We start from the raw sequence: 21,527 nt of genomic DNA on the forward strand, positions 1-21,527 counted from the left end.
TTCCGATTAGAGCTTTAATACCATGTTAGAAATGATATCGACGGAGGGTATCCTGCAGCAGAAGATTGATAGAGCATCCTAGGAATTCACACGGGAATGTTAACTACGGAACACTTCACAAACACGTGTGCGCGCGTGTGTGTGTGTTTAGATTTAAAAGTCCCATCAATAATTGAGCCATACAATTAATTCCATCAATTGGATAAAAAGTAAAAAAAGAGAAACATATAAGGAAAAAATGTTTGAGACATCTAAGTTGAAAAATGCAACAACTAGAGTTTGCGCTCTGCTCTCACACCTCAAAGGCAATAGGTATCCATCTCTATTTCAAACACCTTGATAAAGCTTGGAGTAGCAGCCCATGCGGGGTCACACAACTCCCCTCACTGCTTCAGGTGTCCACTAATTGACTGAAATACCCAAGCAATAAGTGAGAGTATAAATGGTCTGCCCACAACCTCAGGAACAAGAACCTGAACCGCAAGCATCCACTGTGAACCACCCTGCCAACCAAGTCTCTCCAAAACAGCTCACAACCAAAAGAGCAAGATCAAGAAAAAGCAACCAGCTTGTCCTGGTCAATCTAGGGGCATCCAACTGAGCTCATACACGAGCTTGCGCAACCCAGTCCCAAAGATGAATTATTCTCCCAATGCATCAGCATAACCTACCAGTACAACAGCGAGGAGAGAGAGAGAGAGAGAGAGAGAGATAGAGAGAGAATTGAATATAACCAGCCCCTTCCGGAGCAGTTCATGGCCTTTGAGCTTGGCCCTGTGAGCAGCCAGGCCCTCTACCAACGGAGCTGTCAGCCCACGAGCCTCTTTAGCATTGGCTGTTCACCGTACGGACAGCCCAAAGTGCAGCAAACTGTCTCAAGGCCTCCCGTATGAAAACTAGAATGACCCACAGTCCAAACTGCAGTGTACGGCCCTTGGCGTGGATCCCGTAAGTGAATTTGTCAGCCTTCTTTCCCCTTTCATGGCCTATTTGTCATACGAAACCCGTATCTCCTCTTCCCATCAGCGCCACACGATTCCTCCAGGTGCTTCCTCTCAGCCCATCAACCATGTACATAACCTTTGAGATTTTAGTAGGTGCCACGGGCCCCTACATTTCAGTTGGCCCCCATGTTGAGATATGGTGCCATGAGCACATAGATTAAAGGCTAAGGTATGGTATAGGAAAGAATTAAAGTAGCCACCCTAGGATGTGGACTAAATGATGTGAGGATGTGGATTGAGGATATCCACAAGGAGAGATGTGGACCAGAGGATCCCACAGATGTTGACTATTCAAAGGGCACTTCAAAGGACACTCTCTATATAAGAGGCCTATCATGTATTGTTGAGTACACACATTTGAATAGATTGAGTGTTGCCTACCTTATGTCTCTGTCATGGTGTTACGATCCTCCTTGATCTCTCTCTTTTACATGGTATCAGAGCTCCCTTGTCTTACGTTGAGACATCGAGATCCTTGTGAGGGTGAGAGAGTGATTGAGAGGTTCTCTTGAGCGTTCTTCATAAGAGTTCACTTCCAATGAAAGGTCCGTCCATAGTTCCATTCTTTTTCTCTTGAGAGATTGTGAGACTTCCATTGTTCTTAGTAGAGTTCATTCTACTCTCACTAGAGATCTAGCTCCAGCTCTAACAAAGATAACTCCTTCAACGTCTTCAGCTCCAGCTTGTCCAGCAGCTCCGCCTCCAACGACTCTAAGCTACCTCCTTTCATCAACACCAACCGAGACTGCATCGTCCCTACCATCTCCAACAAAACCTCCAACGACAGCATCCAAGCCCTTCAACGCCTCAACAAAGCACTTCGCTAGCTTCAGCTCTTCGAGTCAATCTCTAGTGCCAGCGACTAATTCTGACCTTCGCTCACCTTTTGCCAGCCCAATTTGAGCTTAACAGCTTACAAAGGCATTTCATGCCAGCTCGCACAAGCGGGATTCCTTGCCTGACCTGCAGTTCTCTGGTTTCAAGCTGCCGCGTTTGTTCTTGATGTGGTGCAGTTTTGTTGCAAGTTGTAGCATTCCTGCTTCAACGGGTGTATGACGGCAAGCAACAGCAGCGGCACAGCACGTAGCAGATCATTTGGCAAGCAACAACAGCGGCGCAGCATGTAGCAGATCATTTGGCAAGTAGCAGCAGCGGCGTAGCATGTAGCAGACCATTTGGCGCCTCGCGGGATGGCCTCTATTGGTGAAGCGTTTGAGAGGAGCAGCCGCTCCTGAAGTCTCCCAGTGGACTCTCTTAGCATGCTTCCAAATCCATCCACCTTCGACCTGCGCCTCCGAACTCCCTGCGACCTTCCAGCACACCACAGGGTTCCGAAACTGCAACACCATCGTCGCCTTCTCTGCTTAGAATTCTTTCCACAAGGTTTCCTAAGATTCCCCGAAAATTGACACATGGCCTTTTTTGAACCACCCCTAGTGAGATAGGGTTGGTTAAGTTATGTGGTTGGTTAGGTTAAAATAACCTTGGTTAACGAGTGGATAAGGTTGGTTAACCTTAACTATGGTTAGATTCTGCTACTTGGTTTAATTGAACCATGGTTAAGTTCATGTAGCCTTGGGTTAAAAGGTCACCACAGTACCTTGCTAAGCACTAGTTTGTAAGCAGCAATTGTAAGCAGCATGTGACTCTCTGTGCCACCTCATCATGCCCCCTCTTCTCCACAAAATCTTCGACAAGGCGTAACTTGCAATCTAGGAGGAATTTGCACACGCGCTTGTCAACTCAGATTTTCTGTATGCAAGTAGACACTGTCAAATTTAAAAGTATCTTCAGCTGGTAAGACCTTTGCAATGGCAATACGCACCCCAACTGTTGAGAAGTTCATTGGGCAAGAATTTCACACCTGGTCTACACAAATGAGGTATCTCTTGATGCATCAAAAGCTTTGGAAGACTGTAAAAAAAGACATACCCACTACACAAAATGATGCCTGAAAGGAAAAAGACGAGGCAGCACTATCACTCATTGGTTTGCACTTGGGTCCAAACATAATTCATCATATAGACTCCAAGGATCATGCCAAGGATGCATGGGATGCATTGAACACAGTCTTTGGTGCAAAAGCCAAAAACCAAGAAATTCATCTTAAGATCGAATTCTATGGTTTGCACATGAGCTTCAACGAATTGATGGCACAATTTGTCAACAAAATCAAAAGCATTATGACCCAACTAGAAGGCATAAATGCAAAAGTAGGGAAAAAAGATGCACTTGCAATTCTCCTTAAAAGCATGCCTGCAAAGTACAACGCACTGACAACCACTTTGAAGAATTTACCAGATCCAAATTTTGAGGAATGTGTATCCTCTCTTCTTGAAAAAGAAAGAGAGTTGAAGGCATTGACATCCACATCGAAATCGACATCTACATCAACACGCATCAACTATAACGAAGAACAAGCATTGTTTAGTAAAACATCAACGAAGTGCTACCATTGCGGAAGGATGGGTCACTATCAAAGTGACTGCAGACTAAAGCATAAACCAAAGTGTTACCATTGCAAGAAGCTGGGACACAAGGAAGAAGATTGCAGATTGAAGAACCAGCAAGTCAACTATGTGGAGTCATCATCAAGCCACAGGCAAAATGATAAGAACAACATGTATTGAGAAGCAACATCCTTGCCACCTTTAGCCCACACGTTTGTAAATCAAACCTGACCACCTAAGAGTAGCGATGAAAGCACTCAAGGGAGGTATTGACTTGTGAAAACCACACTTGACCACCTTAAGTAGCAATGCATGCACTAAGGGGAGGTGATGGAATGTAAACTCACATCTGACCACCTTGCAGTAGCCAAAGGATCATGGCACCAAGGGGAGGTGTTGAGATATGGTGCCATGAGCACATAGATTAAAGGCTAAGGTATGGTATAGGAAAGAATTAAAGTAGCTACCCTAGGATGTGGACTACATGATGTGAGGATGTGGATTGAGGATATCCACAAGGAGAGATGTGGACCAGAGGATCCCACAGATGTTGACTATTCAAAGGGCACTCTCTATATAAGAGGCCTATCATGTATTGTTGAGTACATACATTTGAATAGATTGAGTGTTGCCTACCTTATGTCTCTCTCATGGTGTTACGATCCTCCTTAATCTCTCTCTTTCACACCCCATACCCCCTCTAGTGGGGCATTTTTAAGGACAAACCAATGGCCCAATTGTATTTCTAAAGGTCATTTGTCCCCTCTTTAGACTAATCCCCAAAGTTCAAACTCACGCCCTCATGGCATACCACTCTCTGAAACATGGCAAGTGACCTCGATTGCATCTGAATGTTACAAGCATATGCAATAACTCAAATACATCTGAATAGGTGCTGCTAACATTCAAAAAATCATATTAATTAATTAGTTGGGAAAGAGGGGGAGAGGGGAGTGGTATATGATGGCAAAATATTTAAGCATAAAGGGGAAGGCAATAATTAGTCTCATGTGGGTGAGGGAGAGAGTTTGAATTAAATAAAAGAACGGGGGGGGAGGAGGGACATTAAGGAGGGAGGGACATGTGAGATTAGGGAAGGTGGGTAAAGAGGAAAGGACATCCCAAAGCGGAGGGGGATGAGGGAGGATTTATAATACTATTATAAGGAAAGAGGCATATTATATTACTTAATAGCCTAGTGGTCGAGCTCACACTTGGGAAAAAGAAGGTTTTGGGTTCAAACCTTAGTTTTGGGTTCTTGAACGTTTGGGGAAGCCCCCCTTAGACATAGTCTATGCATAAAATAAATTAAGGTATGGAGAGACATAGGTTAATTAATGCTTGGACATAGTCTATCATAAAATAAATGAAGCTATGGAGAGACATAGGTTAATTAATACATTAATAAATTAAGCCATAGAGAAACCATAGGTTAATTAAAGTATCAATAAATTCAGCCATAGATAAGCATACCTTGATTAAGCCTCCATGCACCAAAACTAATTAATTAATTGAATTTGGTAGGAGAGGTGCATAGAAGCATGTATTACAAGTTGACACATCATATATGATTGTTCAGAGCCTAGGATAGCAATCCATATACACTATAGAAACCATCTCACAGTGACCAGTACACTGATCATAGAAGTCCCAAGGCATACTATCAGCAAGCCGTACCTTGAGTGAACATACAACGACACCAAGCGACCTCTAGATATCTGAGCCTGTCTCTATCAACGCAACGCAGGTACTACCTCTCTCTTGAGCATCAGGTAATGCTCCAAACCTACGCTCTGCTAAGCTTGAAGGAGACACAATTGAAGTTGGCTCAAGCTGAAATGCTTTCAGGTAGAGCTCTAAAAACTGAGATGTATATGGTAGATCATCCTCTTCCAACGACTTTGCATGCAATGGTGAGTAATTCCAAAAGTTCACCAAGTAGCAACGGGAAACTTGACCACTGATTTCCCTTTCCTTAAGTGCCAAAATCTGCTCAAGAACTAGGATCTCATCCAGCTCCTCAACCTATGGTTGCATCTCAAAAAGCATATCCTTTAGCACATCCCCCTAGAAGGCTTAAGGAGACTCACATGGAAAGCGTTGTGAAGCCTCCAATGATCAGGTAGCTTCAACCTATAAGCAATCATTGTGAATCCTCCAATGATCTGGTAGCTTCAACCTGTAAGTTACATCATTGATCTTCTCTGAATTTTGAAAAGACCCATAGTATCTCATACTCAACTTGGGGAACAACCGGTCTTTGCCCCTCTTCTTTTTCAGCCTTGCCTTTTCAAAACACAAAAGAGCCCAATCACCTTCTTTGAACACTAGTTCACGGCAGTGACGATCAGCTACCTTCTTTTGCTTTGCCTGAGTCTTTTGGAGAGCTTGCTTCACCTTCTAATATGCCACATCCATGCTCTCAACATACTTATCAACCTCAAAAATCTTATCCTTAGTATGCAAGATAGGCGGGACTTTCCTCCCTTCTTCCACTATTTCAAATGGAGCTTTCCCAATGGAAGAATGCATAGTATTGTTGTAAGCAAACTCCACTAAGGGCAAATACTACTCCCATTGTGTCTTATGCTCAGACACAAAGCATTTCAGCGAGTTAAGTATAGTGGAATTAGCCTCTTTGAACTGCCAAAGGATGAAAAGAATATGAAAACTTCAATGTGGTACCCATATTCTCAAAGAGCTCTCTCCAAAATAGACTCGTCATGCATGGATCTCTATCACTAACCATAGATTGAGGCATCCCATGATATTTAAAGATGTTCTGCATGAACAATCTTGCCATGTGATGCGCTGTAATTTTCTTCCTCACCGGAATGAAATGTGCTTGTTTACTGAACCAGCTTATAAGAATCCAAAGGCCATCATTCCCCGTAGGTGTCCTAGGAAGGTCAAATACAAAATCCATGGCAATACTCACCCATAGTCTATCTGGGATTGGCAATGGTTACAGCAATCCAAGTGCCTTCTATTAGTCAAACTTGATACTCTGACAGATGATTCATGTTTTGACAAAGGGATCCACATCCCGTCTCAAAGCTGGCCAATAGAAAAGGTGCTCCACTACTTTCACCGTAGCATCAATGCCTCTATGCCTCCATACGGTGAAGCATGACTTTCTATCATAACCTTTGACCTCAATTGCTTCGTGTTACAAAGGCGACCATGCATCATAAGAAAGCCATCTCTGAGAGTATAATGCTCATGACGCTGATTATTAGATAGCTGGCCATAAATCCTTGAGAAATCCTCATCCTGAGCATTTTGGTCCTTCATACACTCACTGTGGTAAGCAATGGTTATTGCTGAAACCTAAGGTTTTCTTGACAATGCATCGGCCAAATACGTTCTTTTGCCAAGTTGGATCTCTTTCATTGAAGAGCAAGGATCAAACGGCTCCCTGCTCCCGAAGCTGCTCCTCATCGCCAATCCGCCTCCGCCTCCGCCTCCCTTGCCACTACTTGTCCGTCCCCCGACGCTTACTCCTCCCGTCATGCCATCCCTCGCCACTCCTCGTCCGCCCCTCGGCACTTTCTTCGCCTCCCTCGCCACTCCTCATCCTCCCCCCGGTGCTTTCTCCTCCCGTCGCACCATCCCCCTCCCTGCGCCTCTTTTTGCACCCCCGTGCCTTCTCCTCCTCCCCCGCTTCACTTCCAACTGCCCTTCCCTCCTCCTCCATCTTCTCCCTTCCCAGCCTCTCCCCCCTTCGCCCCTGCCCCTCCCCCCCCCGCGCACTTTCCTCTCCTCCCCCGCCGGCTTATATTTCCCCCACCCCTTGTTTTCTTCCTCCCCTCCCCGCTGCACCATTTTATGCCTGTCCCGCCTCGTTTTTGCCACCTCTGCTGGTCATTTTGCTGCTGGAGACCACCCATGAGCAGTATAGGTGGTGTTTTTGTGGAACTGCAGTCCCCCCGTGGGGCTCGAGTGCCTAGGGGGCACTTAGCCCCTTCGACCAGCTTCTTTGCCCCCTCCAAGAGCTGGTAGACAGCCACTACAGTCGGGTTGTTTCAGCCCAAGGGCTGAGGCTCTGCTCGCTTGGTTCAAGGTTGTCGAAGCACTTCGAGGCTTGTGGTACATTTGGTGGTCTCTTGGAGCCAGCGTGGACCACGAGGAGTTGGTTTATGGTGCCCATTGCAGCTCTTTTGTCCTAGCTTCAACTCGCAGCCAGTCAAAGGCTTTTCTTTTAGACTATCAAGTGCCCTTCGCCCTTGTCTCTTGATTGCCTTTCTTCAAGCTTTCTTCTTTTTCCCTTTTTCCACCTCTCCTCTTCCTTCCGCACAGCTTCGGGTCAATTGGCTTAAGCCTTGGAGAAAGTAAGCTTGGTGGTGACACTTGTCTGGCCAGAAGGGCTCAAATGGCAGCACCTTCGAATCCCACAGCTGTCAAGGTTATCCTTTCTCCAACAAACAAGCAATGCAACATGTGGTCCAGTCACTTCAAGACAAGGCAGTTGTAGGCAGAATAGTGGGCCTCACTCCCACAAGGAGACAGGTGAGAGAGTAGATCCAGGCAAGCTTGACACTAGAAGGAGACCACATCCAGGAGGTCGAGAGAGTAGATACATGCGAGCTTGACACTAGAAGGAGGTCGAGAGAGTAGATCCACGAGAGCTTGACACTAGAAGGAGACCACATCCAAGAGGTCACCATCTACGGAAGAGTGGTCTTCCTCATCCAGCTGAGCTCTCCTCTCCTGCTATCGCCTTGACACTTGTGAAGCAGAGCCCCATCCTCCTTGGCTACTAGTTTAAACTTCGATCTACATCAGAAGATATTTCATAGAACACAACTTGGCTTTGGTTAGGATTGCCAATGCACAAATGAAATTGAAAGCTTGAAAAAAGTGAAGACATTAATTTTCTATAAGAAGATGACACATCACAAAAAGGAAGAAAAAATGAACAATGCCGCAAGTATTCTACAATCTTACAATGTTTTGCAAACAGTCACGATGGAATGTAAAGAAAATAACAAGAAAAGGTATAAATGACTCAATACGATGCGAGGAAAAACATTACAAATTCATAGGTAAGGAGGAACAAGAGGATGCCCTAATCTTAATTCTAGTTGAAAAGGAGAAAGAGTTACCCCCTAATTTGCCACAACACCAAAATGAAATCAACATGGAAGGAGGAAGAGAACTCTCGGTTTCAAATCTTGCTCATAAAAACTTTCTAGGAAAAAATGGTGAGAAGTAAGTATGACCTGTGTCAATACAGTGAAGACTTTTCCTTCTTGTTCACAACGTCTCTGTAGTGCTGCAATAGCATAGTGTCCAAAGTTGGGTTGAGACTTTGCAACAATCACCCTGTTTTTCAAAAATACAATTCAATTATTGACTCACAAGAAAAAAGATGAAGAAACATGAAAGGCTAATAATTAAACCCACAAACTTGTCTTCTAAAATATAGAGCATTAGCAACAATACTCATGCTATTTACAAGATACAACACTTAAAATTATGTGCAAAGTCAGTCAAATACAAAAGCTTGCATTTCAAGGCCTTAAGCCACGAGAGGAAGTTTCAATTGAATACACATCAAAGGACGTTTCAATTGAATACACATCAAAGGACCGTGCCTTTGGACCTATGTCCAAATCATGAACATCATACTTGAAAATAGCAGATATCATCTAGCCCATGAAAAAATAGAGCATACTAAAAACCTAGCTGAGTGGAGGGATGGCTAGCACATTTGTCCCATGGTTAGCATGAGGCAAATGAATCAAGAAGCCAATAATAAGGATAAGAGAACAAAAATTTATGCTCATTTCTAGAAGAGTAAATGTGATATACCTCAACAAAACTACCTAAGTAGGGCGTAACGTTCATGAGATGTTATAGCTAAAAGTGCAAAGAGCATACCAAGAATCGAAAATGGAAGCTGAAGTGTATTCCACACAATTAAAGCTGCAAGCACAAATTATTAGGGTCACATACAAACCCCTAAAAAAGTGTGATAATGAGCCACATTAAATTACACCAAGGGCTAGGTCACATATGCTAAGTTCCCATCCTCATGACCAATCTTGATACAATAGAATACTTGGCTAAGAGATATCACACAGGTTAGATGACAAGTAAAGACTAGACATCATACTCTTGTCCCATCCATTGACCTAGGTGCACTAAGTCACCCAACCTAAAATTCCCACACGAGCCTAGGCATATAATTGCTTCATGTACCAACATGCTAAGGCATGTATTACAGTGTTACTCCATGAGCTAACAGTGAGCAATCGATGCTCTACGATGATTGATAGCTGGATAGTGAGGGCCAAGCCTCTTAGCCCCCTGACCGTATTTGCTAAAAGTTACAAGATCTAGCCCTGCTAGTAAAATACGTTGGCTACTACCTGCCAAAACTAGGTGAATGCATCACCCAAGTTAAGTATGAGCTGAATACTACCTACCATAGCTAGGTGAATACATCACCCAAGTTAAGTATGAGCTGACTATGGTCAACATGGAACATAATGCTACTCAGCTCTTTATTTAGGATGTTGACGTAATGCTACTCACCACTTAATTTAAAGAAAATTTTTAGGCCATTTCTTTGTAGGCTCGTCCATGCTCTCCCAAGTATTACCTTTCTTTGCGCCTAACCAGCCTAGTATGAGATCCGAGGGGGATACCACTATCTCAACCAGGATGGGAGACTGATATCAAAGGTCGAGGTGGACCCTTACTCCATTAGATGAACTTGGACCCATGGCCTAGGATTTTGACATCCAAGCCTTGGTGCTGGTAATCTGGTCGGACTTCGAACTGGACTTCAAACTGGTGCCACCATCGTGCTCCCAAGATGACGTTCGCTGCTTGAATAAATGCGACCCTAAGTGGCCGACTGTGTATCCACCCTAAGATCTTCAAAATGGCTGAAGCTACCTGCATTCTGCTTCCCTGGAAATGCACCATTCAAGGTCATTGGTTCCATTGACATAAGAGGCAACTGAGCCATCTGAGCTGCTTTGGTGGAGATGATGTCCTCGGAAGACTGAAAAATAACTTTCGAACTGATTGAGCCACGAAGTCAACACTAAGGATTCCTGCTTACCATCATACCGTGTGAAGTTGAGTTTACGGCAAAACTGGAATACTAGACTTACCTAGAGGAGGTGAATCCTCACTAGATCCCTGAAGAGGATGAGGCTACCCTGCTGGTCTGCTGTGGGGAGGCCTGGGCTTTGCTGCTTTGAAGGCTTGTAGGCCTGAGGAGTTGATGAAGAATGAGGGCCAAAGGCTGCCCTTATATAGGCTGTTAGGTCAGCCTGGCCGACTTGGTCAACGCCAATTGTTGACCTTGGTCGGCAAGTCAACTCTAACTATTAACCAAATCCGCCAAAAAGTCAACGTGTTGACTTTTGACCAAAAAGTTGCCTCTGTGTTTTTTGACTTGCGTTGACTGCCCGTTGAATGTGTGTTGATTGCTGACTGTGCAATGCTACCTAATGGCTGTACAGATGCTTGCGTTGGCACCAGCTAGCATGGCAACGAGCTTGTGGATGCCCATGACATCGTTTGTCAGACTATATCACCAACACAAAGAATAAGTGCAACTGCTTTATCTTCCTCAGTCAAGAGATAGATGTTGGCCTCTATAGCACTTTGGAGCAATCCAATCCATCTAAAGTACCAATCAATAAGTGTGTGTCACACCCCTAGGGCTTGTTTCAGCCCTTACGCTCCTCTAGATCTACGTTCAGGAAAGCTAACTTCATGTCCATTTGAAATAATGGCCAAGCCTAATGTTGTCATCCTTCCAATCAAAAAAAGTGATTCTTGATGGTCAGATCCTTTTGCATCAACGTACCCTTTCACCACGAACTTCTCACGTGAGTGGTCAAACTAGAACTTAACCTCACAAGCCCATTTGGGATGTGTGACCTTATGACGTACAGCTCTAGCCAACTATTCATAGGATGGAATCCATCTCAATCTTCATGGCTGTTAGATTTAGTTCCCCTAGTACGACCTTGTAGGCTAGTTCTAGTGATTTTAGGACATTTAGTCCACTTCGGACATTTCGTCCTCTTCGTCAATGTATGACTTCTAGGCTCTAGTCCTAGGGTTATTACTATGACTTTTGCTCTTATTTTAGTTTGCACTCCAATACACTATACATTCAATTCGCCTCTCCACAACTATCTGATTTCGCCTATTTTCTTCCTATTCATGCTACTCTACAGTGGTATCAGAGCAATGTAGATCCTACACCCTGTTGGTCAATCTTCCTTCAATCACAGCTTCGCAGCTTGCTCGTCGTGTTCCCTACCAATAGGTGGCCACCTCATTCAGGTGTGATCTCCCTACTATAGGCCATCGCCTGGTCTTACCAGTTTGCCTTGAGCTGCTACAAAATCCCGTCGCCTTTTTTTTTGGAAAGGGAGTTTCAGCGCCCTCAGCTAAGACAACAAGCCAACTCAGATATAGAACTGCCGCCTCTCTCGTCGAGTCCTCCCTGTAGTTGATCGATTGTTCCAGCACTTGTTTTGAGCTCCAGCTCTGGCTATCGCCCCTCCACGAACATCAATTTTGGTCTGAACGCACTTCGCCCAACAGCACTGCCATTTTTCTACTTCCTAGGCCATCACCTAGTAACTCTCAACTACCCAGATAAGGTCTAGCTTTAGAAGCCCTGATGCAATTCAACATTCAGCAAAAATGAAGTGGCCCCTCGTTGATTTCATACCCGATTCATTACAGATACCTATGCATTTTCTTTTGGAGTCCGATCGTCACCTCTGGAAGCAGTTTTGGAGCTGCTGCAACTATGTCTGCACAAGTTGAGCTTGTTTACCTTTGGTTTGAGGTGAACAAAGGTTAGATAAACTTTGTTTTAGCTCAGGTTGATAAACTTCATTTAGGGAGTACACTTGCCTCAAATATCATTCGACTCAATTACTGTTCAACCACATTTGGAGCAGATTTTGGAGTTCCAACTACTGAGTTTCAGTTGAGGTGTTATTGTCCGCACATTTGTGGCTAATCCTTGGTAAGGATTTATTCCTATTGCTCCATTTGTTCTTGCATTTGACCCTCATGCCTAGGGATTCATTTTTAGGTACTGGCAATGAAACTCAATTGGTGGCAAGACATTTGCACTTGACGTAGGACAATCACTTTGTGCAGTCAGATTACTTTGGGTTTCGTGCATTTTGCCTCAGTTGCAATGGCAAACAATGATATGCTTGCCCCTGAAACAAGTTTGATGGCACCAACTACCCCATGTGGTCCTACATGATGCATCATGTGTTGATAGCCAAGAACTTGTGGAATAGCATTGCAGGTTTTGAGGTTAGACCTCTGTCACAGTTACCTACCACAAGACCTGTCACTATAGGTGGTGTTAATGCTGTTAATTCTTCATCTTCAAGCACTACTACTCTTTTTCCTCCAACTCAGGAATAGTCCAAATGGGATGAGATGCACAAGCTCATGATTTAATTGCATAGTCAGTTAAAAGAGGATGATTCCGCTCATCAGGCCTTGCAAAACAGCAAAGGATGCTTGGGGAAAATTGCCCTCTTGGCATCAGATCTGCAATGAAGCAAGAGCTGCATACTTGAGGAAACGGTCAGATGCCTTGAAAATGGATGAGGAAACATAGATATATACCTTTGTAAGACTAGAATATATCCAATCATACAAATTAAGATTTTTTGTTGTTCTAAAGTCCAAAAATCTACACAGAAAATAAAAGAGAAAATGAAAGATAAGAAAAAAGAGGTAACAAAAACTTTTTGAAAAACAGAAGGAAGACATACTTAGCAAGCAAAGCAACACTTATGTCGCCATCACTGCCCAAGCATAAGTAGCTATACTGGGTTTCTAAAGACCCACGGAGTCTCTTGGGCAAACCCAGTGCTTACAAAAATACATCAAATAAACAAAAGAGAAAGAAAACAAGAAATAAAGAAGAAAGGAAGAAGGTGACTAAGCAAAAATAAACAAGAAAATCAAGAAACAAAAATCTTCCAAAAAACAAGAATAAAAACTCTCCCTCTCGCTCTCTTATTTAAAAGATAAAAAACTAAATGGATCCCTTAGACTTATGTACCACTTCCTACAAAGATGCAAAGCTACAATCCTAACTTCGAAAGCACATGCATACTCAATCAAACTCTCTTTTGAAACTTTAAAAAAAACGCGCTATTCAGCTCCCCGCTTTTTGTTTTCAGCTTATGTTCAATCATTCTAAACAATGCCGAAGGCCGATACACCATAGATAAAAGACTTCATATTCTAAAATTGTGCATACTTTTTTCATTAATTTTCTTCGATTATACCTTCAACCTCTAATCCTACGGACGATTGAGAAAGTCTAAGATCTAAGAAAGCACAAGAATCCCCTCTTGAAGAGCAGTTCAATTCACAAGAGTCGCAAGGATAGATTCCGTCTCCAAAAGCACAAGCATCTTTGTACATAAAGTCTTGAAAGTCAAGAACATCTTGTACAAATAAATCATCTATAAAACGCCTAACTAGGCTAAGCTTATGTAAAATGATAGGGTAGGTATTGATAGAAATAACACGTTGCATAAACTCAAATTTCATAAGTGAAAAGATTAAAGTTTACTAAAAAGACAACACCATTAGTTCCCAGGGGGATTCCTATAATTTGTTGAAACAAAGAATCACCTACTATGATGTAAAGATTATCTAAAAGAAAATCTATCCAAGAGCAAACATCTTCAACACTTACTACCTTTGTGTATCTTTTCTTTTTAGAATCGATGTCATGATCTTTATTATTTAGCCACAAAAAGTCAAAACATAAAGCTGTTTTCTCAACTTTTAGCAATTTGCATCATTCATTTTCCAATCTTAGTTTGAAACTTCAACCACTAGCTTTTTTATTCTAAACTTCAGATCTTCCAGCTCGATCTTTGTGTAAAGTGAAGTAAAATCATAGGTTTGAAAGAGAATAGGAGACTCTTTTTCCTAAATGCTTCGAGAGGAATTTAAAAAATTTACAACAGGAATCACTCCTATAGAGTCATTTAAAATCCAGCTTGAGTGCGAGGGGACATCTGCCTCCTTTAATAAGTCCCTCCAGAGTTCATGTACAGTAGGCAACATGGCTTTGAAGCAATAGCTTAGCCATTTAGAGACATCTGTCAAAGTAGTCTCACAAGCAGCTGCAATAAATCTTTGGATTTTTTGGAGTTTTGTGAAACTTCCAAGCAGCACTAAAAAAAGGGATACTTGGATTGTAAAAGAACCCAAAAGACTTACAAAAACTCTAGTGTTTTGAGACCAAATCCTTTTGAGAAACTAAGGCAGGGGCGTAAGTTTTGACAGACGAGTTCACTTCTCTCAAAAGACATTCTAAGTAAAACTTTTTACAAAGTTATTGGAACATTTGTCCATATAAGAAATGACAAATTTCCTATGGAATCTTCGAAGAAGAGTTTCATCTTCTTTAGAAAGATGGTTAGTTTGCTTTGAGCAATTAACAGAAGGGACTTCTTCCAGTTCAAAGAAACTTTCTACAAAATCTTCCCTTTCCATTCTGAGATTTGAACTCCTAAACTTTCTTCTATTTGCAAGGCAAACTTCGAGATTCCCTTATCAATAGCTTTTAAAAGGCAAGACTCTTTAAAAGAGTACAATCAAAATTTTGTGCCTTTCATGAAAAATGGGAAGATAGAGATGCCCACACCCTGGCATTAATCGTAGGGACTACGGCGGAATCTATGCTTCCTCACATCCAAATGACCAACATGTCAATAGAGGCATGGGCCATTCTGAAGGATCTGTATGAGACAGATAACACATCCCGGATCTTGCTTCTTCAGCATCAGCTCTACAACTTGGATATGGATGAGGGAGATTCGGTACATGACCACTTGACCTTCAGGTCAAGGTGGTTGGTCAAAAGATAGACTCCGACGAATTGGCCTTGATGGTACTTCAGAGGCTACCACGGAGTTATAAAAGCTTCGTTACGACTATGACAACAAGACAGAGGACCAAACCTCTGACTTTTAAGGAGCTGGGTCCATTACTACTCCGAGAAGAAGCTAGGGAGAAGCTCTACAATAATGATAACAATGACAAGGTGTTGATGGCAAAGGAAAGGGCAAGCCTAATGGTCGCAAGCCCAAGAAGGATGATTCTGGAGATGAAGAGGACACTTCCAAGAAGAGGAAGTAAAAGAAAAAATGTTTCTATTGTGACGAGCCAGGTCATTTTGCGAAGGATTGCAAAAAGAAGGCAGATCAGAAAAACAAGGAGGAGTCTGACTTAGATTTAGATGGTGATACAAAAGTAAGGTGGTAATCGAAGAACTATTCTTGGTGACATCTCCGTGTGTTACTGAGGTCAGATATGCCGACCTAGAAGCTACACTGAAGATGTCTGACGTTGAGATGTGTTGTGAAGGTGAAAAACAACATGGAGTGCTTGTAATCTTCCAATTGCGTAGCCGTTAATACTGACACAAGGGTGGATTCCATGGAGGCCTCGATGAGGTGCATGGTTTGCTTTCAAAGAAAGTACACAGCAGTACGAGGTTCTTTGATGTTATTAATTTATGCCTTTATAGCATGCGGTGGAGAGAATCTGCTCTTCATATCTCTCAGGTAATGCGAGATTGGAAGGAATGGGCCTTCTTCAAACTTCAAAGGCAGAAGGGGAAGCGTGGGTGCTTCTTCAAATCTCGGACGCAAATTGCTAGAAGGTGATTATGGACAAAGTGTACTCAAGCCAAAAGAGTACTTGCTTGAGAGCTCAGTGAGACTTCGTGGTCCAGATTATCTAAAGATATTCTTGGGATTTCATTTTCTCCAGATGGTTCGTTTGTTGCAGACCTTACCAAATGAAGGACGGGTTGAAACAGACCCTGAGAGCATGGTGCTTGGAAGACTCCAGGTTATTCACTCATTATGAGGGGGACAACTGGAAGATGGTGGCGTCTAAATTGCTCAAGTTCGAAGGCGGGACCGTGATTCAAGGTGGTGGTGCCATCTAGTGCTACCTTGGATGGACTTGTGTACCAGGATGGTTTGCTTGTGTAGGACCGGACCTGGAAGAGCAGGAGCCACTGGTTGAAAGGCCAGTATCCGAAATCAACACCGAATCATTCCAGAGGGTTCCATCATGGGAGCTGCTGCGGCAACGTCATCAACGTGTTAGCATTGGGCCGAGATGTGTCAGTGAGAGGGGGTGTTGGAAAGGTCACCTCCCCATCTGTAAGCCCCCAAATGAGGAGAGCATGGGGGAGGGAGACCTAGGACAAGAGGATCTAAGGCCAGCAACATTACGGAGCATGAGAGCATGGTGCCTGGAAGACTCGAGGTTGTTCACTCATTATGAGGGGGACAACTGGAAGATGGCGGCGTTTGAATTGCTCGAGTTCGAAGGCGGGACCATGATTGAAGGTGGTGGTGCCATCCGATGCTACCTTGGATGGACCTGTGTACCAAGATGGTTTGCTTGTGTAGGACCGGACCTGGAAGAGCAGGAGCCATTGGCTGAAAGGCCAGGATCTGGAATTGACACCGAATCATTCCAGAGGGTTCCTTCATGGGAGCTACTGGGGCAATGGCATTGGGCCGAGATGTGTCAGTGAGAGGGGGTGTTGGAAAGGTCACCTCATCCGTAAGCCCCCAAATGAGGAGAGCATGGGGGAGGGAGACCTAGGACAAGAGGATCTAAGGCCAGCAACATTACGGAGCTGTATGGAGGTATGGGACAGCAAGTACGGAGCGAGATGTAAGGACCCAGAGGACTGAAACAAGGCAGGACCTGCACAGGACAAAGGCGCCTACTTGGAAGGGCATTGGCCCTGGTAAAGGGCCTGAAATAGGCCTCCATCTGAGGCTGAAAGGTGGCACACAGCCACATGTCAAGGCCGGGGAGCAGAGGCCAGTAAAAGGCTGGTAAACCCCCCCTATATATTGTCACGGGGGCGTGAAATTCTAAGTACTTTAATGTACTACAAGACCGTGACAACTTTGGTTTTAAAAGTCCAAGCATAGGCTTAACAATGTGTAATTAAACGCGGCATGGTGTGTTGGGGTAAAGGCACATTGCCACCCTTTTATTAAAGATAAGACATCTATGACTGTCTTAAGACAGTCATAGGGTAAAACCTAATCCTAATAAAACTAATGAGTTTAAGGTGTGGCTCATCACTTCACACCCGCACACTTGAGTCTTCTCTCTCTCACACTCTCTCCCTCTTGCTCTTCTTCCCCCTTCAGGCCCTTCAACTGGTATCAGAGCCACTTCTCCCTCTACCCTTGCCTACCCACCCCCCTCGACCTCTACCTAGCCTCTTCACGGGCCAACGGGCCAGCCGGTCAGACAGCGCCGTACGGACGTACATCGTCCGTACATCCGTACGGACAGGCGTCGAAGGCATCGCAGCGACGGCATTGCATCGCGGGCTCGGGCGCGGGCACGGATCACGACGCGGGCGCGAGCGTAGAGCAGGGCACGACGCGGGCGCGGGCGCGGGCGTAGAGCAAGGCAGCAGCTGCTAGCTGCTAGCCTGCGCAGGGGCAGCCTGTGCACAGCACCAGGCTGCGCGGAACCAGAGCGCGCAGCGCGCGCTCAGGTACGGACATCCGTACCTGCTATACGCACTCCGTACAGGAGCCGTACATCCGTACGGATCTACACTCCGCAGGTACAGGGAGTTGCATCAGGGAGACCATCGATTTTTTATTTTTTTTGTCTTCTCTCTTCTGGGATTCTGCACACGTGCGAAGGTACATCAAGTACAGCAGGCAGAATTTTTTTTTTGTGGGAAGAAAATAAGGAGAAAGAGCTCTCTACTCTTGATTCAGGATCATCTTTCAGTTCACAGAACTGTGTTTTCTTGAAAGTACAGCAAGTACCTTCATTTACCTCGTGCTTGAGGTGAAGAGAACCACAGTGTGTGGTTGATTGCACAGTTGTCTGTTTTCGTGAAGGAAATGCCTTGATTTTGTAGAGGACTTTTATGCTTTTACTGGGCTTGAATCTCAGTTTCCGGGTGAGCAGATCATAGGGCTTTTGCCTGGCAGTTGATGCTTTGTATGCCTTGAGGTAGTGTGGTGCCAGAGAGCACACATTTGCCTCGATTTCCGCAGTGTCGAGGTGACATTTTCTTGCAGGTCACATTTCTTGTGCAACACTCAGAGAACCTCAGTTGAGCCACGCTTGGCCAGGGCGCATCGAGTTTACTCGGTCCCTAACTGTCCATCGTTGACAGTGCTCAAAAGGTTCATCATTGAGTGTTTGTACGTTGGGATCTGTGTATGTCATTTCTACACAGGGCAGTATATGCATTACACTGTTGGATGATTTTGTCAGAGAGATTTTCATATTGCATGCTACCTCAGTGTTGAGGTGTTCTTCACTTGGTTCAGGTGTCAGATCAAGGGGCTTTTGCCCAGATTTTGTTTGATAGCACTTGGGTTACCGACAGAGATCTTCAGATGCATTTTATCCCCTTGGCAGAAGGGTGATTGCTTGGGATTTATCCCATTTTCTGTTGCAGGTTTTGTGACAGGCTGAAGTGTCATTTGTTTTTTGGGTGTTTGCCAAGTGGTTTATGCACATTAACTCAGTGCAATACCTCATCTGAGGTGGGAGAAGTGATCAGTACAGCCAGTACAGCAGTGTTTACAGCAGTGTTTGTGCTTTGTCAGCTGATTATGCACTGTTAAGCACTTGTTGAGCAGCTGCAGCAGTCTGAAATTACTGTTTTTTATGCCTATTTGAGCACGGTACAGTGTTTCAGAAAGTACAGTAACTGGGAGAATTTTCTGTTTTGCTGCAGATTTCCTGACAGTAAAAAACAGCACTATTGTGCTCTTGGCTCTTGATAGAGCAGGTTTTTTCTGAGAAATCAGAATTTTTTATTCAGTCTTTTTTACTTCCAGGGAATCAGATACTTTCCTTATCTGATATGGCATCAGGGGGAAGTGAATCTTCAATTCTGAACATAAAGAAACTGGAAGGAGCACACAATTATGCATTATGGGCAGAACAGTGCTTGAATGTACTTCTGTTAAAGAAGATTTCTAAGCCCATAAGGGTGAAGGGTGTCAAGCCATCTGACATGGCAGCGGATGACTGGGAAGAGCTTGATTTGTCCGCAAGGGCAGCTATCATGCTCACTATTTCTGACACTCTTGTGTTCAATGTTCAGGCTGAAAAGACCTCTTATGGTCTATGGCAAAGGCTAGAAGAACTGTATGCCCAAAAGAGCTCAGCCAGTAAGGTTTATTGGTTGAAGAAGCTGGTTGATCTTCGCATGAAGGAAGGTACAGCTATGACCTCACACTTGAGTGAGTTCAATGCCATCTTTACACAACTGATTGCACAGGGATTGAATCTTGATGAGGAGTTCAAGGCTACTTTCTTGCTGTGTACCCTCCCTGAGAGTTGGGACACTTTCAAGACCACCCTGTCAAATTCGAATGTCACTCTTATTTATGCTGATGTAGAGAGCTCTCTCCTTATGGAGGAGATGAGCAAGAAGAATAATGTGAGCAGCAAGTCTTCAAATGCCTTGCAGGTACAGGATAGAGACAGGACTCAGCAGAAGGGGAGATCTGCTAGTAAGTCCAAATCCCGCAGTCAATCCCGTGGCAAAAAGGATATTGAATGCTTTTATTGTGGCAAGAAGGGACATGTGAAGTCTAAGTGCTTCAAGTTCATACGGGATCAGAAAGCCAAGAAGGCTGAAACAAAGGATGCAGGCAATGGAAGCAAAGGCAAAGGCAAGGCCAAGGCAGATGACTTGGATGCAGTGAATGTTGCAGCAGAGGACAGTGACAGTGACATACATGATGTTTTATGCTCTTCTGCTGTAATAGCACATGCTTTGGTTATTGATGGCCATGACATGCACACCTGGCTCTTGGATTCAGGTGCTTCTTTTCATGTTACTCCTCATAGGGAGTGGTTTACTTCCTACACAAGTACTCATGGAGTTGTTCATCTTGGGAACAACTATGCATGTCAGATTGCAGGGATTGGCAGTATACAGATAGTATTTCCTGATGGACGCATATTCATGCTTGATGGTGTCCGCCATGTGCCGCAAATCAAGAAAAATCTGATTAGCACTGGCTTATTGGATGACAGTGGTTACCACACCACATTTGGGGATTCCAAATGGGTGATTACTGATGGCCAGGCTGTAGTGGCTGAGGGTTTTAAGAGTGATACCTTGTACCCTCTTTATGTTTCCAGTGTGGGTAATCATGTTGTTGCCATAACCGAGCTGCCAAAGGTTTCATTGTGGCATAGCCGGTTGGGACACATGTCTGTTAAAGGAATGCAAGAACTGTCATGTTTGGGTTATCTGCCGTCTCTTTCTTTTTCAGATTTGCCTACTTGTGATCATTGTATATTTGGCAAGCATTCTGTGACTCCTCATAAGAGGAGAACTCCCCAGAATAGAGCACCACTTGATCTAGTGCACACTGATTTGTGTGAGATGCCACAGTTATCACTAGGGGGTGCAAAATATTTTATTACTTTCATTGATGATGCCACACGCAAAGTGTGGGTCTATTTCTTGAAGCATAAGGGCGATGCCTTAGATGCTTTCAAGAAGTTTGTCGCTCAGGTTGAGAATCGGACAAGTCGCAGGCTGAAATGCGTCAGATCCGATAATGGGGGTGAGTATGTGTCACATGCTTTTGTGCAGTTTTGCCAAGCTAAGGGCATCAAACAGGAACTCATAGCCCCTCATAATGCATCTCAAAATGGTGCAAGTGAGCGTATGAATCGAACTATTCAGGAGAAGGTTCGATGTATGTTGTCTTATGCTGCATTACCCCATGGCTTTTGGGCAGAAGCCGTGCAAACAGCAGTTCACATTATTAACAGGTCGCCAAACAAGGCTTTGGAGTTGAAAGTGCCAGAGGAGGTGTGGTCTGGCAAGCCACCTTCATATAAGCACTTACGTGTATTTGGCTGCGAGTGCTTTGCTCATGTACGCAAAGAACTGCGCACCAAACTGGATCCAAAGTCTATCAGATGCATCTTTATGGGTTATGGTGACGAAGGTGAAATGGGGTACAGGTTATGGGATCCCGTTAAACGG

General features: G+C 44.1%; 1 protein-coding gene across 7 annotated transcripts in view; it reads right to left on the reverse strand.

The window, feature by feature from the left end:
• Nucleotides 1-21,527, reverse strand: part of LOC147889970 (uncharacterized) — a 63,811-nt gene that overhangs the window by 27,172 nt on the left and 15,112 nt on the right. For 6 of the 7 annotated variants that reach the window (XR_015542784.1, XR_015542785.1, XM_087390940.1 and 3 more), the window contains exons 5-6: nucleotides 9,338-9,382; nucleotides 8,677-8,779 (exon numbers count right to left, since the gene is read on the reverse strand). Coding sequence is in view for 5 of the 7 variants with exons in the window: in XM_087390940.1 (XP_087247066.1) it covers nucleotides 8,677-8,779; nucleotides 9,338-9,382 (148 nt within the window). In the remaining 2 variants the exon portion in view is untranslated. The remainder of the gene's footprint in view (nucleotides 1-8,676; nucleotides 8,780-9,337; nucleotides 9,383-21,527) is intronic. The other variant, XM_087390939.1, reaches the window with a different exon arrangement.

The sequence above is a fragment of the Dipteris shenzhenensis genome, chromosome 19, assembly GCF_047967505.1.
Source record: "Dipteris shenzhenensis isolate YYH24624 ecotype China chromosome 19, Dip_SZ_1.0, whole genome shotgun sequence".
Lineage (NCBI taxonomy): Eukaryota > Viridiplantae > Streptophyta > Polypodiopsida > Gleicheniales > Dipteridaceae > Dipteris > Dipteris shenzhenensis.